The following is an 18418-nucleotide window of genomic DNA, read 5'->3' as shown; positions in this document are numbered from 1 at the left end:
CTTCTTTTGAACACTTCTGATCACCACTGCTTGTACCTTCATTCTGGTGTTATTAAACAAAGTAAGACACAGCAGCTGAATCGTGCTGATTCAGCTCATTTGGTGTCTACAGATCCCTTTTAAGTGTTCAGAAATCCAGGAGTGTCTGAAATGTTTATTTATTCCTTCACAGCAGAATACAGTACCCTAAACCCAGGAACCTGGGCCTCACCAGGAACGCTAGATGCTCTTAGTGACACAGAGGGACTACAAAACAGGGTCAAGTTACCTGTCTAGTTTACTGGATTTTCAATGGCTAAACAGTCAGAAGTGCAAAACCTGAAGCTCAAAACCACACCCAAGTCCAGAATGGTTGTGTTGGTAGATAATACATCCCACGGAAAACCGAGTATTTCCATATAATAACATACTTGTTTAGCAGGCTACAGAAAATTATTTGATTCTCACACAGAAGAGATTGATTGCCTGGCATTTTCTCTTGCTGTCTATTACAGGAGATGCTCCAATGCCTTTCTCTGAGAAAAACAGAAAATAAAAATTCAGGGAGTGTGTTGTAAACAGAGAAAGCATCCCGTTTTTACATGGAAAATATATTCAAAAGTGGCTACACTTTCCAGGGACCTAAATAGAGCCTGATACGTTGAATGAGATTCATGGGGATGACACAGACTGTCCTTAAGGGAATCAATTCTCTGCAAGAGAGCCCAGGGCATAAATTCAATATTTAAGAGTTACTTCCAGACATTTAATTTGTTTCACTGAAATAAAGCCCTAGAAGGAAATATAAAATGCAAACATAAAAGATGGACTGCCTAAAGGCTATGAAAAACAAGGAAAAAGTCCAAACCCTAATATTTTGATGAGATAATAAAATTCAGTCTTTCTAGTTAGAGTTGTATATGCTATAAATTCAACCTGTACTAGAAACAATTGCTAGAGGGAAGAGGGGCAAAAGGAAATTAAGAGGAAAAATCTAAATAATAGACAATTTTAGTTCTGCCATTTCCAAGCATTGTCATGCTTGATTTTATAACCTAGAAAATGCTTATTTGTTTGGGGTTTTCTTCAAGCAGCTTTATGCATAATCTATGAAAGCTGAAGTTCCACTATGTGGCATCCTGCAACATTCTCCAGCCTATCAGCAAGGAAGTCATCTTGGGATGCACCATGCAGATGTCAGCTGCCTAAGCTAAGGCAGTAATGAATAGCAGCAGTGTCTGCCACCTCTGGGGATAGACATGCAGTACAAGTCAGTTGAGTGCTCATCTCTGAAGAATTTTGAGTACTGACATGTTAGCAGTGAAGTGTGAGGGGATGGAAAAGGCTCTGTGAAGACAGTGTCGGGATATTTTAGCTGCTTAGTTGAACCATGGCATTTCTCAGTATGCATATATCAACAGATTTCAAACCTCCAACTCATAACTCACCTCATTCAGATGTATTTTCTTAATAACATAACAAAACATAACAACCCTTGACAAACAGATTTCCCTGAAAATGTTTAAATCCCTTTTTTATTAAATTAAAGAGAACACTAAAGCCTTTGAAGAAAGCACCAAGAATTTCTTGGGTATGAGGAAATAAAAGTTATCCATGAAACATGAACTAGCTTCTCAATATTTTTACATTAAAAAAAATTAAAATGATAGCTTTTGCTAAACCCTCCTCAGCATCTGGTTTCGAGGATGAAAATGTAAATATGAAGTATTGAGTTGTGGCTTATTCATTAGTCACATGGCCTTATTCCCACAGGATCACACACTCAACAAAAGCAGCTCTGGTCCTATATCCTATACCTATAACCTCTCCTTTCACCAAAAGAGCCTGTAGAGCTGGGAGCAACAAGGATGGGAGTGTGTCAGACAGGAAGGAGTAAGAAACAGGCCAGCTAGGTGAATACTTGCTGGGGATGCTTCGCTGCCATAAGTATTTTATAAAGGACAGGAGGTACTTTTAAATACTGTATGAGGGAAATGCATAATGAATTTTCTTTACTGAAATAATTAAATAATAATAAATATTAACATAGCTATGAAGTAATTCTCTAAAAGGTAAGCCATATATATTAGATTCCCAGGTAGTCACAAGATCATATATTTCCCATATTTTTAATTCCTCAGCATTATAATAAAGACTTGCACAAAACTTGGTTTCAGAAGCCATCTTCATAACCAACACCTCGGTTAAGCTTGTACATATAACTCTGCAAGATCGACTTAAGTAATGAGCGTGGGTTTTTTCAAGTATAAACCTACTGCACTGTGAAACAGTGCTCACAGCACTGCAAACATCAGTTACCAAATAAAATGATCATTTGCTCTTGGCATGGTAATTGTTGTGCATTTAACTTGTGATTTTTTCCCCTTTTCTTTCAGAACAACCATTTTTCTGACTTCATGGACAAAAAAACTGGTTATAAAACAGTCAATATGTTGGCAACTGCAATTACACAGGGTAAAGAGGTGCTTGCTGTTGTGATGGCACTCAACAAATTAAATGCCCCTGAGTTCTCGAAAGAGGATGAAGAGGTAAAATGTCACACAATAATACAGCTTTTAGTTCGACAAGTAGTTTGAGTTTGACTCTATATTTTAATTAAATGCTTTTGTTTTATTATTGATCTTTGTCATTTTTAGGTATTTAAAAAATACCTCAACTTTATATCTTTGATGATAAGAAATAATCATACGTCGTATCTCCACAGCATCGAATCACGAAAAAGTCAGGTATAGAAGCATTTTTTAATAAAAATACTTCATTTTTCTCTGAAACAATTATCATTCCCACTATTTTATATCTTTGCAATCTTATTGAAGCAAGGATACAATCTATTTATTCTTTTTTTTATTTGTTAACAGTGATGCACCTTATGATTTCATTCTGGAATGCCTAGGATTCATATGTTTATGTTTTCTTATTGTTCTGAACATTATCCTCTTTCTCTTTTGTTGTAAATAGATGCTTTTGTGGTCTGCCAACAAAGTATTTGAAGAGCTAACAGATATAGAACGACAGTTTCATAAAGCACTGTACACTATTCGAATGTATTTGAATTGTGAAAGATACTCTGTTGGTCTGCTGGACATGACTAAAGAGAAGGTAAAAACTATTTTTCCTACTTGCTAGAAACTCCTAATGTGAAGTCTCCAAGACACAAATTTCCCATGCTTTCTAACTGTTTGGGATAATTTATTTAAAATCTAACAATGTTACAATGATTACATGCAAAATATAAATATGGCAAAGGATATAACCAAAATAAACATAAAGGCTAATTCTGAAATAATTTTTCATATTCATAATTCCATGTAAGAAAGGGTAGAGGTGCAGGTCTGATTATTGCTTTAGAAATATCTACCTGCTAAAAGAAAAATTAAGCTGTACAACTATTTAGGGATAAGATTAGCCTGCAATTTGCTGGCAAACATTTCTTGTCTGGAATATAATTACCAATGTTTTCTTAATACTATCTGAAATATAACCATAGTAAACTAAGTAGAAATAAAAATCAAACTGTAATTCACAGATGTAATGTTATCTATGAACACAGAACTGATTTGTTTTTTCCTTTTTCCCTGTGTATCATTTTCTCAGGAGTTCTATGACGAGTGGCCAATCCGGCTGGGGGAGGCAGAGCCTTACAAAGGCCCCAAGACACCTGATGGACGAGTGAGGATATTCATTTTTCCTTTTATGAATCTTAAGTTTGACATTGAAGTTCTACAAGTCACCTAGATGTTTTTGTATTTTTATTTAGGAAGTCAACTTTTATAAGATTATTGACTATCTGTTACATGGACAAGAAGAAATCAAAGTCATTCCGTGAGTATTCAGTAGCAGATGGTGAATGTGTGGTAATTAGACATTGCTGGGATAGAATAGCATGTCTACACTGTAGAAATAAATTAATTTCATTGTCTCTCAAAAGGTCACCTCCAGCAGATCACTGGTGTCTTGTCAGTGGATTGCCAACATATGTGGCTGAAAATGGTCTTGTAAGTTCATAGCAAAACTAAAAACTAGCATTTTAAATCATGCAGTTGTTCTGATTGAACAAAAAAACCCCAAACCTCCCCATGACCAAAATCCTCTACAAAAATACCATGATGCTTCCAGTGCCTTTGGTTCCCAGTGAAATCATTTGAATCAGTATTTGGATGGCCTCAGCACAAACAGTTAAAACAGCAGGATAATTTCCCGCAGATTGTGGTGATATCAAAGGAATAATATGTGTGTCTGATGTCACTTTCCAGGAGTGCTAAATGTCACAAAAATGTCAAAGTAAGAAAATTATCACATGCAAGGTTTTAAATTTTTCTTAATTTCCTATGTCTTCTTGCATAGACATACATAATTCAAAGTCATGCATGACAGCTATGAGTAACCCTGTAGCATTTTTAGTAGACACCTTAGTACTCAATAATTTCTTTCTGGAAAAAAAGCCATTTTGAACTGGAAGTGATTTTCTTAAGCATTATGCTTTTGCACTGTGAGACACTGAGGGACTTTGCTACAAACATTCCAAAATGATGTCTGTTAGAATACCCACACCTAATTTAAGAGGAAGTTTTAGTTTCTGTAGCTAGCTAGGATGCTCACTATTATTAGCTTAGAAAATAAATATTCCTTTTAAAAATATTAGACCAAGTATTGATGCACATTATATTCCATTTCAACAATGTGTCATTTTCTTTATGCTGCAGATTTGTAACATGATGAATGCACCAGCAGATGAATACTTCACATTTCAGGTAAATTCAGTAATGTTAATAATTATAAATTTTGTAGAAAAATATTCTAGTTCTTGCCATTAATTGGTTATACAGTTGATTGTATAAATAATTTCTCATTTGATTGTGATGCACACAAAAAAATTTGTTACACTGCTTATGTCCATAGCTGTATTATTACTTTCAAAGAAATACACATTTCCTGGTTTTTGGTTTCCCTACAGAAAGGACCAGTGGATGAATCTGGATGGGTTATCAAAAATGTCTTGTCATTGCCTATTGTCAACAAAAAAGAAGAAATTGTGGGAGTTGCAACGTTTTACAATAGGAAAGATGGAAAACCTTTTGACGAGTATGATGAACAGATCACTGAAGTAAGCTTAATAGGATTAGATGGTTTGAGGAGCTACGTGATGTTAAAAATATATTGCAGTAAAAAGTCATTTTTGTATGTCAAAAATTTTTCAAATAGGACATATTAACATCTAGCCAAGTGTCTATCTTCTTCACAATGCAGTTTCTTAAGAATCTGAGATTTTATCTCGCTTTATAAAACTGAAATTTTTTGAGTGATCATTTACAGTCCAGCGATAAACAAAAGTTGCTTATAATTTTACTTTTAATCCTTTGACTTTTTAATGATGGTCAGCATCTCCTAAGTAGCAGTGGGTAAGCAGGTATGGTGTGCTGCTTGCCAGAGGATGCCAAGCCTGTGACTGTGGGAGCTCACAGAGCATTCATAATCGTATGCACTCAGGCAAGATAAGATGCTACGCAGTGTACCCAAGTCCACCCACCTGACTTAAACTTCCTAAGCCTCAAAGTCCTATATATAAAATGGGAATATTAATTACTTAATCAGCCAAATGTCCTTAGAAGCTGTGAGTGCTAACAGAACTGGCTGAAGGAAGATAAAGGCGTCTAACAAGAACACTGGCACCCTGCTTTTCAAGGGGCACTAATAGAAATGGGACTTTAAGAAAACTAAGTTCAAATTTTCATGTTCATTCTGTTGTCATGGCATAATCTCTGCTTTAATTGACTTTGTTGCAGACTCTCACACAGTTCCTGGGGTGGTCTGTTTTAAATACTGACACTTATGACAAAATGAACAAACTTGAAAACAGGAAAGACATTGCTCAGGAAATGCTCATGTACCAGACAAAGGCCACCCCTGCTGAAGTTGAATCTATCCTGGTAAGTTTCTGTCCACAGCCACAGAATTAAAATAGGAAACTTACTACACAAAACCTGAATTTTCTTACTCTTTTTCATTTTTAGAAATACAAGGAAAAATTGAATGCAAAAAGTTTAGATGAATGTGATCAAAAGGATCTTATCAGGATTTTGGTAAGTCATTGAACTGAAAATTCAGGTGGTATATTTCTATCAGAGAGTAATGTGTTCTTATCATAGAAAAGGTTGTGTAAGGTGAAATCTAGATTAAATACAATCAATGTTAGCTATCAGTTCCACAGGCTAGATGGAGTTGATTTAGTAACACATCCTCAACCTCTTCTCTCCTTCTTTATGCAGACCCCACTTCTACCCACGGGGAAGCATTCTGTCCCAAATGTACATCAAGACACTTGGGCAGTCAGAGTTACATAGACATTTTTATATTAATTAACATTTAGAGTGTTACATTTCTTACAATATTCATAGGGAAAATGCTATAACTGAATTTAATTTATTTAATTCTGAAAATAAAGGAAAGGGATATTGTGGTGAGGCCACTTTCATTATAGGTAAGAGAACACATGCAGGAGTATCCAGTGGAACAAACTTACTTTCAGATTATTTTTTCCTGCATTTCCGTAGGCAGGGAAGTCTAAAGAAAGTGACCTGTGACTCCACAGTGACAAAACAGATTTGACCTAATGAGTTCTCTGCTCTACTACTCTGCTCCTACTAAAACAAAAATGAGTTTGTACTGCAGTCCTCTGGCTGCCTTAGTATTTCAGTCTAGAAAGGCATTGTCTTTGGAAGAAAGCTCCTATTTTTGCCCATTTAGTGCACTTCAACAGTGCTGGAGCACATGAATTGGCCTACTTTATCTGAAAAAAACCTCAAATTCAGAGCAAAGACATGCTCTGAATGAAAACACTGGATTAACTTCCACTGTTAATGGATCAAAACAGAGCTAGGCTGAAGAAAAAAAGGTCAAAATATACAGAAATCTGTTGACTTCCAGTACTAACCACTTAATATATTTCCTCCTATTACACCACATTTGCTAATGTACATGTAGCCATAGGGAAAAGATCTCATTAAACTCTTTTTAGTTATGTATATGTGCATGCTGGAATGCATTGGTGGTAATGTTTTACTGGCTTCCAAACAACAGATGCTCACACAGCTTGCAAGTGGTGAAATAAAAAAACATCAACAGACAGTGTGTAGCTTCACATGCCTTTTAAAGGAAATTTAATTTAGCAGCATGAAAATCTTCAAAAAATAATAGACATTATAAAATTTCTCCATGGGTAGAGCAAAATCTGATTATTCTGATAACAGGCTCTAAATTTAAAAACATAATACTGGTATGAATTTTTAAATCTACAAAAAGCAATTTGTTCTTTCAACATTGTGGAGTCACAAATTCAAAGGTCTAATATCTTCTGCACTGCCAAGGCTACATGCAAATGCTTTATCCTATTATAAGACCTGGAATCCCAGATAACTAAGAGGATAAAGCAAGTGTTCCTAGATCTGATGATTCACCAAGTAATGGGTCTTAAAACAACACTGGTCTAGGTTTCTTTGTCCTTGATCTCAGATCTGCGTTGATATAAAAGAAAAACCCAGGGAGAAGGAAAGGGATGATCAGCCTTCTTTGTTGAAATATATGCATACATTCAGTCATCTTTTTTCTTTCTCTATAAAGTGAAGATCCTTTTTAACTTCTGAGGAGGAAGGGAGTAATTGTGATAATAGAAGCTATTTTTGTGTTGCATCAGACTTCCTTGAAGAATTCTTGTTTGGATTGGCATACATTCTTTAAAATAAGATGCTGCTCTCCCTAGGTTTTGAGAGAGATGAAGAGCGTTAGACAACAGTTCTCTAATAGCACTAATACCAGTTAGGCTATACAGTGAGAATCTGTATCTGTATCTATATATACAAAATAGGCAATTTAATTTGGTTGAGAAAGATTAATGTAGCCTTGAGATCCAGCTAAAAGTGGAAGAATCATGGGCTTTTATACCAGGGAAGAGAATTTCCAAGGACCAGTATTTCTAAACTAAGGAAATGTTGAGATGGTTACAATACATTTTGTTGGAATTCAGAGTAGGAATTGCCCAAGGCTTTTATCTATTAATTTTGAGAAGAAAGCCAGCAGTATCATGATTGTATTTCATAATTTAATACACATTAGTTCATATTGACACCTGACACCTTTGAAGACATAGTAAGCATACTGTCCTTGAGCAGTATTTCTACTGAAGGAAATTAAAAAAAGCTTTTCCAACTTTGTTCTTGACAGAAAATCCCTTGTTTTTGATATTTCCTAACAGAAAGAAGAATTACCTGACCCAAAAGATTTAGAACTGTATGAATTCCGCTTCAGTGACTTCCCTGTTACAGAGCATGGCCTGATAACTTGTGGAATACGACTGTTCTTTGAGATAAATGTTGTTGAAAAATTCAAAGTCCCAGCTGAGGTCTGGTTTATTTTTCTTTTTTATATTTATTTTTAAATAGAAGTAAAACAGCTGGTTTTACATGCTTTAATCTAGAAGTAGACAATACTAAAATATTAATGGTATGGTTAACAATATTCCATTCTCAAGGAAACTTTTACATATCTGTCAGAAAAACATCAAATTAATCTTACACAATCCTTGATTGTGTAAGATAGGTAAGGAATTAAATCCACATGCATCTATGTAAGAAAAAATTGCTGTTTTCATGTTTAATTCAATGAAAAGCATTTGTTTTCAAAGAACTTACAAAATTAAGTAATTTCATAGTCTATTCTAGTTATTTATTGGGAATTTCTTTGCTCTGTTTCAATTAACAGCTGTCTGTTCCCTTTTGTTCCCAATAGGTCCTTACAAGATGGATGTACACAGTCAGGAAAGGTTATCGGGATATCACTTACCATAACTGGAGACACGGATTCAATGTGGGACAAACAATGTTTACTCTGCTGATGGTAATGTTGCTAATATTAATCCCAAATTCATTAACTAGTATTCTTTCAACTCCAGATGGAAAATTCAGGAAGGCATATGCTCAGAGTTATCTGTTTTCTTTTACAGACAGGAAAAATAAAGAAATACTACACTGACTTAGAAGCCTTTGCCATGGTTGCTGCTGCTTTCTGCCACGACATTGATCACAGAGGGACCAATAACTTGTATCAAATGAAGTAAGTATAAGTGATCAAATCTATGGAAATGTACTCCTTTTAGTGGAAAATAAATAGAAAAAAGAAAAAGCTTGTAAAAATATAAGGTATCTATTCCATACTCATCTGGCATGAATAAATAATTATGCTACAGAAGATTTCTGCCCCAGAGGAATTCAGGCAGCTGAAACACAAAGACAGAAGCAAAGGCAGACTCTTAGAAGGATCTCCTGAAGCTGCAATCCATTTTTAAGACTCTAGCTTTTTAAAACTCTAGCAATGCTTGGATTGTAGCAGACAGAGCCTCATGCACATGAGGACACAAAATAATTAGTAAATTAAAATCCATAATTGGATTACTTTTTCAAGTCAGGGCACAAGCACTTTTCTGGAAAGTGATTCAAGATGTGATATAGAAAAGGGCCAGTTTAGAGGGAGACAGATTTTTTTGCTCTGTTTTCCACTACCTAATTTGACTAGTTCAGTTGTTCTTCTCCACACTCAGTTTCCTGATATAGATCCTTTCCTGAGGTGCAATCTCCTATGCTATACAGAAGTCTGAGTCAACAAGCTTGAATTCTACTGCTGGGTCCACAGGCCCAGAAGTTACACATCATGAGGTTCACGATTTGCAATTCATGCTGTAATATGTTCTGAGAAAATAGTCTAAAGGATTTCTTTGTGATTTTTACCTTGTTTGTTATGAAACAATATTAATTCATTTACATTTTCCCTAGTATTAAAACATTATGTATCATAGTGAGACCCACTCTTCTAAGGAGTGAACATCCTGCCATTTAGTGTTTTATGTGATCTGTGTGGGCTTGTTTCCATGTGCTAGCCAGAGAACACATTTCTCAGAATGTCATGTGTATCAGAAGATTACAGTTTTCTGGCTAGTTTCCACCAACTGTATCTCCAGAGTGATTGATCCTACCCCTCTGACCCTGAAGCCACTGCTCACATTTCAGCCTTTTCAGCCTGTGTGCTAGAGCAGTGACGCAAAGGGATTTTCTGATTATTCCCAGGGATTCTCCAGGTGACGTAGGAAAGAGAATGACAGATGCTGATTCTTATTCAATGGACTGCCTCTCATCCAAACAAGCTTAAGGGGGGTTGTAGTGGGTTGGGTTTAAATCTTCCCACTGCGGTCTTCCCTAGATGAAAGCCCTCTACATGAGGTCATATGCAGTAAAGCTATTTATAGAACTCCTTAGGCTTTACCATGACAGTCCTAATCACACCAGAAAATACGTGTGCCATGTAGCAATCCACCTTGGGTTATCTGGGAAACAGAGCTGTAAACCAAGGGAAAAAGGAGGAAAATACACTTCCAAACATGTAGAACTAGCTGGAGCCCATATAAATAGGATGCTTCTCCCTTCATCTCACAACCATAATATGACGCAGAATTTCCTCTTCTTGACGCTTAGTCCAATGTCAAGGGAAAATTTAAGACCTGTGGTAAAACGGAACAAACCTGAGCTATCAGGACTTTTGCTGTCCATAAAAAGGTAATTTTGGGGGAGTGGAGTAGCTCAAGAGCATTAGAGGGATTAAATTCCATTATACTGTGTGGTGCAAAACCAGCACATTCTGTTACTTCAGATTTAAGTTACAGTTAACTAGAATCCCAGGGCACACGGCCCAGTCATTACATATGTACAAGAGTTCAAAAGCCATGCCGCAGAATAAACACTAAAAGTTGGATAAAGGCTACTTTTAAGGTACATAAAAGGAGCGTAGATTAAACAAACAGCAAAACTGAACATGCAGGACAAAATGAAGCTATATTTTAAATTCCAAAGTTTTTGAGTTTTGAGGCATCTAACAATGACTTTGACTTTAGTGGACACTGAACACGCAGTGCCCTCCAAGTTCCATCATTAGTCGGTCACAAAAACAAAGGGAAGCAAGTTGGTTTATTTTCTCTTCATCATACCAATAGCTAATTTACACAGATTATACTATCATACCAATAATATGAAAGCTGAATAAAAACTATTGCCTTCAAATTATATATATATATATAATAATCTAAATAATTGCTTATTTTTCCACAGGTCAGCTGCTCCCCTGGCAAAACTTCATGGCTCTTCCATTTTGGAAAGGCATCACCTAGAGTACAGTAAAACCCTGCTGCAGGATGAGGTACGTCATGGACCTTCTGCTCACACAAATAAACACTGAAGATCCAATTAAGTTACAATGTTCCAAATGTCACTGGGTCTCATGCATATCTCTAGGTCCACATAAGAAATGCTAAAATTCAGAAGTTTAAGACAAATTCTTATGCATTTTCCACTTTTAGAGAAACATTAGTGATTCCATCTGGAGCAGAGTCACCTCAGATAGAAAAGCTTCTCCTCTGGGCCTCGCTCACACTCTTCAGGATTTTTCTGTTTGCACTAAACAGCTGATATTGACACCAAAGCAGAAAATGTAATATATATATATATATATATATGTACACACAAAATCTTGTCATTAAGCAGCTGTGCCTGGTTTATGAGGTCTGAATTCAGCTGCAGGCTCTGGCCGCTGAGGAACAAAAGATGTACCTGGAGAGGCCCCTCGCCCTCAGGCCAAGACCTGCCCCACACCCTACTTGGTTCACAGGGTGTTCCCGCACGGGCAGCCATCCCCAGCTGCCCTTCCCAGCAGCTCCTGCCGCATCCCCAGGCCAAGACCTGCCCCACACCCTGCCTGGTTCACAGGGTGTTCCCGCAGGAGCAGCCATCCCCAGCTGTCCTTCCCAGCAGCTCCCGCCGCATCCCCAGGCCAAGACCTGCCCCACACCCTGCTTGGTTCACAGGGTGTTCCCGCAGGAGCAGCCGTCCCCAGCTGCCCTTCCCAGCAGCTCCCGCCGCATCCCCAGGCTCAGCTGCCCCACACCCTGCTTGGTTCACAGGGTGTTCCCGCACGGGCAGCCGTCCCCAGCTGCCCTTCCCAGCAGCTCCCGCCGCATCCCCAGGCTCAGCTGCCCCACACCCTGCTTGGTTCACAGGGTGTTCCCGCAGGAGCAGCCATCCCCAGCTGCCCTTCCCAGCAGCTCCCGCCGCATCCCCAGGCTCAGCTGCCCCACACCCTGCTTGGTTCACAGGGTGTTCCCGCAGGGGCAGCCGTCCCCAGCTGCCCTTCCCAGCAGCTCCCGCCGCATCCCCAGGCTCAGCTGCCCCTCAGGGCTCTGCTCCTGCACTGGGCACCGGCCACCGTGCCCTCAGCGGCGTCAGGCTCTGGCCTGGCTAGTGCAAAACACACCATTTACACTCTCTGCCATGCAGTTTGGAGGGTGGTTTAACAGCAAGGCATGCACATATGCACCCCTTCCATCCCTTGTTTGCAGCGGAAGGGCAGGCACCCACTTCACCCTCATTTTCCACTTCTAATCCTGGTGGTGATGCTGTTGCCTGACCTCATGAGGCCATGGAATAAATCCTTACGCTAAGCAGCAGCGCTATGTTAATAAAAACCTAGAAGGTTTATGATATGAAAACAGACAAACCTTTCCCTCTATTGATGGGGATGTACTTTTTCAAATGTGAGATGCCAGGGACTGACTCCTGCTCTCAGGCACAGCAGTTGGCAGGACCTCTGGAGGCTCTCACCAGCAGCCCCACTGTGCCATGGCTCACACAGGCCTTGTATCTCTGTTAAAGAAGGAAATAAAACCAAGACACTTAGAAAAATGCTGTATGACGGTCTCATTCCCTTTGCCTGAGGAAAAGGACACTGCCATGTACCATGGCAGGTCCCACGCGCTGCTGCAGGCAATTGTGCCAACCCAGTTTAACAGGAAGAAAAGGGGAAGTGGGAAGCTTTAAAAGTCAGGAAAATTAGGTTAATGGAATGTGAATTTTTAATTTTTATCATTATTTTAATTTAAGGACTGTAGTTGGCCACTTTTGCTACCCTATTCTGTCAGACAATCTGTATAGTACAAACCAAAGACAGTATTATAAAAGGAATTGAAATCCTAAACTTTCCACCTTGCAGAGTTTAAACATCTTCCAGAACCTAAATAAGCGCCAGTATGAAACCGTCCTACACTTATTTGAAGTTGCAATAATAGCAACTGACTTGGCTTTGTATTTCAAGTAAGTACTAAATTCTGTATAACTTCCTACTGAAAAAAATCAATCCTATCAAATGTATAGCTGTAGTTTTAGTTATTTGCAGCATACAAACATGTTTATATGCAGAGAACAGAGCTCTATTTAACATTGTTGTTGAATCTGATTCTTGCAAAAACCAAGACATTCTTAGCTTGTTTATAAGCTTTCAAATTAGAGAAGGCATGAATGTACATAATACTTAGTGGGCAATACATTTAGTAGGTCATTCCAATATACTTTTAGTTACAGCAAGTACTGTATACCAGAAGTGTGGATTCAGTAGCCTAAAAGTAAGGTTGTGTGAATGTCTGACATTTAACATACCATACAACAGATACTCAGCGTTAAGCAGGAGCATGCTGAAAATTTAAAAAACCTGGCAGACATCCACTGATCGCAGTGCTAAATATGTCAAAGACTCCAAATTTCAAACTATCAATTCTGTTAAGTTAGTGAATTAGTTTGCTTTAATAATGGGTATCTTCCTTCAAGATATGTGGAGACTTTTGTTTTATGACTGGGACAATTTAAAGTCAGAAGACAGGTAAAAATTAATGAAATTGTTTAATAGCAATTATTAAGATTTAGAGGAGTAATTCCATTATTTCATTCATTCAAAGCACAAACTAGAAGATTTATGAAGCAATAGCAAGACAGGGTTATGTTTTTGATAGTTCTTTTCAGTCAGGTCTTTAGTAACTCTTAGGATTCTTGATGGGAGGGAGTGGCAGAGCATCTATTAGTATTTGCTTCACTTTTCCCAATTCAGTATGTTACAGGAAGTAATGAACATGTAATGCTAAAAAATGAGAATGTCACCCCAAAGAGTTTAACCTGAAGAGGTAGGAAATTGGTTGTTTCTTTATTAGGAACTCTGACATATTATTTCACATGCCAGTGGTATGTAGCAAAATTGAAGTGTCTAGGTTACCTAAAAAGTTTGCATTCAACAGCAAAGAAGTATTACTTTGATACTACTATGACCAGGATGGTACTTGAGAAAAACACAAATATAATAAATATGATTTTATATTTTATTTTTAATGCAGGAACTCACATTTAGTAATATATGCTTTATTGGTTTGTTTTAACAGGAAAAGAACTATGTTTCAAAAGATTGTGGATGCAATTGAAAAAATGGAAACAGAAGAGCAGGCAATTAAGTATATATCTATTGACCCAACGAAAAAAGAAGTCATCATGTAGGTGGTTAATATTTTACTCCTTATTCAATCAATTATCTAGGACTAGATTTTAAAAGAATTTGGGCCCCCTAACCTGCAAATTTGGACTTAGTGCTATTGTCCAATGATGAGAACAACCATGATTTTAATTTAGAAACTGATGCCTATAATCTTCTTAAAATGTGCAAAATATTAATTAATTTGGCATCTTAAATTCCTTAAAACCTAGACCTTTTATGTGATAGGTAGCGTTGGTAGGGGTCTCTGGAGATCATCCTGTCCAACCCCTCTCTCAAGTCAGGGTGACCTAGAGCAGATTACACAGGAACTGGTCCAGGCAGGTTTTGAATGTCTCCAGACAGATGCCACAACATCCCCGAGTAGTCTGTCCACGTGCTCATCTACCCTTAATGGATATTTGTTCTTCCTCACATGGAGGCGGAAATTCTTGTGGTTTAGTTTATTGCCATTGCTCCTCACTTTGTTGTTGGGCAGCACTGAAAAGAGTCTGGTGCCACCTTCCTGACACCCAAAACTATACTCTTGTTTTGGTGTTTGTTTTCAAAGGGCTATGATGATGACTGGATGTGACCTGTCTGCAATAACCAAGCCCTGGGAAGTGCAGAGTAAGGTAGGTATTTTTGAAGTAGACAATACTGCTTTTCTCTCTGTTTTATTGCCCATTTGGTGCATGATCAATTAAAAAAAAAAAACCAAACAAAAAAACAACTCATTTTTACTTGATGCATATTTAAGTACCTGTTGCTTCCAGAAAAGAACCTCTACCTTTCTGTCACTGTGAGTGTAGGTGGTCAATGATATCTCAATCGCTCTACAGTTGTCAACCCTTCTGTACTTGTCCTTCCACTAAAACTAGCTATCCTTAAACGTCACTCAATTTTTTCTTTGCTAGACAACTTTTGCTACTTTTTAAGGTATTTCTAAGGCACAGATTTCACAACAGTATGGTTTGAATTGTGTCTATTCTGTAGATCTTGGTGCCATTGCAAAGCAGCCTAAACACACTAAAATTCTATAATACAGAGTGGTACATAAGTACTTCAAGTACTCCAGTATTTATTGAACATCCTGCTGAAGCTCATCACTTAGCCTTACAGGATTATGTTTTAACAAAGCATAATGAAAATACAACTGCAAATACTTGTTATTCTAAGTTACACACATTACAGGTACTAAAAGACTCTTACATTGCAAATACTACCTTGTTTCTGTTGGCAATAATCTGTTACTTACTCAGCATGCATCAAAATATTGCTAGTGATAATTTGCTGGGAAAAGCCTTAAGTACAGCAGACAGTGTCCGTGCATTTTTTCATGTTTTCTGGAAAGCCTTATTTTATTTATTTAAATGTACTATTTTCTGCTGACAATTCCATTGGATTGTACCTCTTCAGGTTGCCCTCATGGTTGCAAATGAATTCTGGGAGCAAGGCGACCTGGAACGAACTGTGCTGCAGCAACAACCTATTGTAAGTACTAAATAATTTCACTGTGTTAGGGTTAAATTAAATAATTAATAATAAATGAAATTAATAATAATTAAAATTAAATAATTTCACTGTGTTAAGCAATATTAACTGTTATTAAAACATTGAATAAAAAATGAACCATAATGCTTATGAGATCACTATACCAAAAAGCATAATATCTACGTATTCTAAATTACTGCTCTTTTGTTCTAGCCTATGATGGACAGAAACAAAGGAGATGAACTACCTAAGCTCCAAGTTGGTTTCATAGACTTTGTGTGTACATTTGTGTACAAGGTAAGAATAATTGGTTTTGTTTTCCTGTTCCAGCAGTTCTGATGGCACAATTAGTGATAAGATGTTGCAGTAGAATATTCTAGACAGCAGCAGTACTCTTGGTCATAGGGTGAACCACTACCACAACCACCATAATTTTTCAGTAGTTTGTTATACCAAAGAATTGTTCCCATGGAATAAATTCAAGAGATGTGAAACAAATTCATAAAAGAGGAATACCCCAGTGAAACTTCAGAGTGCTGAGGATTTGTTACTGCCTGGAAAGACTGAGTTACAAAGTCCAGCTTGATTCTTCCTAGTCCCATTTAATATAAGCAAGCAACATGGATAGTTACAGAAAGCAATTAATAACACAGCAAAGGGAATATGAATATGCAGTATTTGGGGCATGTAGATATGCTGTTTCTTTTGTAAGGCACTGAAATGCCTACATTCTTAATCCCTGTCTAGTTTTTAATATTATCCAAAAATGCCAGGCAAAAAAGTGAGGTGATTTTTTAACATCTTCAGAAATATTCTCATCTGTTTGGAATATATTACAGAATAACAGACTTTTTAATTGTATCCTGATACTGATAATCATATGATAAAATATAATGTATCACAGTTGTATTATAGGAGTCATGCTATCATATGTGGGATTAGGGAAGATATTAAAATGTGCAGCATATAATTTCAATATTTTCCTAACAGACTATGTGCACAATAGGGCATTATTATCCCAACACAGTATTTCCAACAATATGCCTTGGAATTAGATGTAATAGAAAAATTAAATGTTTTCTCAACAGTACTTCCAAGATTTCAGATTTAACAATCAGTGCTTACAAATTTCTAATTTACTAATTTCATTTGCTTGTACAGGAGTTCTCGAGGTTTCACAAGGAAATTACACCTATGTTTGATGGTCTTCAAAACAACAGGGTTGAATGGAAAACACGAGCTGATGAATATGAAGAGAAGATGAAAGCTATTGAGGAACAAAAGAAAAAGGAAGAAGAAGCAGCTGCCCAAAAAGGTTAAGTAACTTCTTAGGTTTTCATTTACGTATATTTTTACGGCAGCCAACATAATATCTCTCTCTCTCTCAAATTCACACATGCAGTACAGTTGTGCAATATTAAACTTTATGCTAATTGTATGCAAGTTCTGAATTAGCCAAGTTAGGTTTATCTTTGCTTGAAAGAGAAGTAACCTTTAAGGACTACACAAATCCAGTACAGTGACCTCATTTTCTGAACTGCAGAATTATATAACTTGACCACCACAAAAGTGAAGGGAATGTTACATTTCTTCTATCTAAACTTAAAACTGAATGTAATTAAATCCTTACTTAGCTGAAATACAAGACATGCATCAAAATTCTGTGTGGCATCAGCCCCAAATGTATTCAGGTGCTTTGTTTTCAATTAAAAATGAAAAACATAAGGGAGCAGAGTATGCATTCTGAACATTAAAAAAACACTGACAATCCCCACTTCTCTTCCAAGTTTAAGATAAAGCTTTTGGCTCTAGCTCCCTACCACCAGTTTCTTGGCTGAAATACACTCTCTCATATAACAAATTCAACATTGATCTTCCAAAGACAGACCAAGTCCTAAAACTGGAAGCATGGTTCTGCATAGCATAACCTAGAAGAGAATCTGATTTTATAGAAACTTTAAACCTGTCACTCAAGTTTGAGTGAAATGAGTCAGTTACTTTTATTCTTTTATTACATGTGGAACTGCAGGTCTACAGCTCTGCCAATCGATTGAGATGACTGAAAAGGTTCAAAGATGAAAAAAATCTATGTGTGATTAAAACAGTGATATATGGTCAGTTAGTCTGAAGAAGAAAAGTTAGTTTACTTTGTGTTTCACACATCTTTAAAATATAAAACAGTACTGAATAATTTATTTGTTAATCAGTATATGTGGGAAATAGGTGAGTATTCTTCACATTTTACACAAAAGAAGCTATTCAAGGCCACCCATCAAGTTACTGTCAGTGTGTGAAATAGTACAGGCTCCTACAAAATTGATACTAGGTTACAATAAAAGTAAATGTTAAAAAAAAAATTGTTGCAAAGTGGTTTAAGAAGTACTGTAAGTTACATGATTTAATCAAAGCAGATTTTTGAAAGAGTTTAATAGAATGAGTCAAATATTTTGGTCTGTTCACACTGTGATACTTCTTACACACATTTTCACAGACATTCCACCCTCCTACTTGCTCCCAAATTTATTTTCAATTACTCTTTCATTTA

General features: G+C 36.9%; 1 protein-coding gene across 1 annotated transcript in view; it reads left to right on the top strand.

The window, feature by feature from the left end:
- PDE6C (phosphodiesterase 6C) overlaps positions 1 to 18418 on the top strand; it is a 28709-nt gene that overhangs the window by 6608 nt on the left and 3683 nt on the right. Inside the window, exons 2-21 of the mRNA XM_068197653.1 lie at positions 2376 to 2528; positions 2637 to 2726; positions 2959 to 3099; positions 3595 to 3669; positions 3758 to 3822; positions 3929 to 3995; positions 4704 to 4751; positions 4955 to 5104; positions 5784 to 5927; positions 6012 to 6080; positions 8249 to 8395; positions 8782 to 8889; positions 8996 to 9105; positions 11148 to 11235; positions 13081 to 13181; positions 14294 to 14401; positions 14951 to 15014; positions 15799 to 15873; positions 16087 to 16170; positions 17035 to 17188. Of these exons, the coding sequence (XP_068053754.1) occupies positions 2376 to 2528; positions 2637 to 2726; positions 2959 to 3099; positions 3595 to 3669; positions 3758 to 3822; positions 3929 to 3995; positions 4704 to 4751; positions 4955 to 5104; positions 5784 to 5927; positions 6012 to 6080; positions 8249 to 8395; positions 8782 to 8889; positions 8996 to 9105; positions 11148 to 11235; positions 13081 to 13181; positions 14294 to 14401; positions 14951 to 15014; positions 15799 to 15873; positions 16087 to 16170; positions 17035 to 17188 (2041 nt within the window). The remainder of the gene's footprint in view (positions 1 to 2375; positions 2529 to 2636; positions 2727 to 2958; positions 3100 to 3594; positions 3670 to 3757; positions 3823 to 3928; positions 3996 to 4703; positions 4752 to 4954; positions 5105 to 5783; positions 5928 to 6011; positions 6081 to 8248; positions 8396 to 8781; positions 8890 to 8995; positions 9106 to 11147; positions 11236 to 13080; positions 13182 to 14293; positions 14402 to 14950; positions 15015 to 15798; positions 15874 to 16086; positions 16171 to 17034; positions 17189 to 18418) is intronic.

The sequence above is a fragment of the Anomalospiza imberbis genome, chromosome 8 (genome assembly GCF_031753505.1).
Source record: "Anomalospiza imberbis isolate Cuckoo-Finch-1a 21T00152 chromosome 8, ASM3175350v1, whole genome shotgun sequence".
NCBI lineage: Eukaryota > Metazoa > Chordata > Aves > Passeriformes > Viduidae > Anomalospiza > Anomalospiza imberbis.
This window is presented reverse-complemented; position numbering and strand designations above follow the sequence as displayed.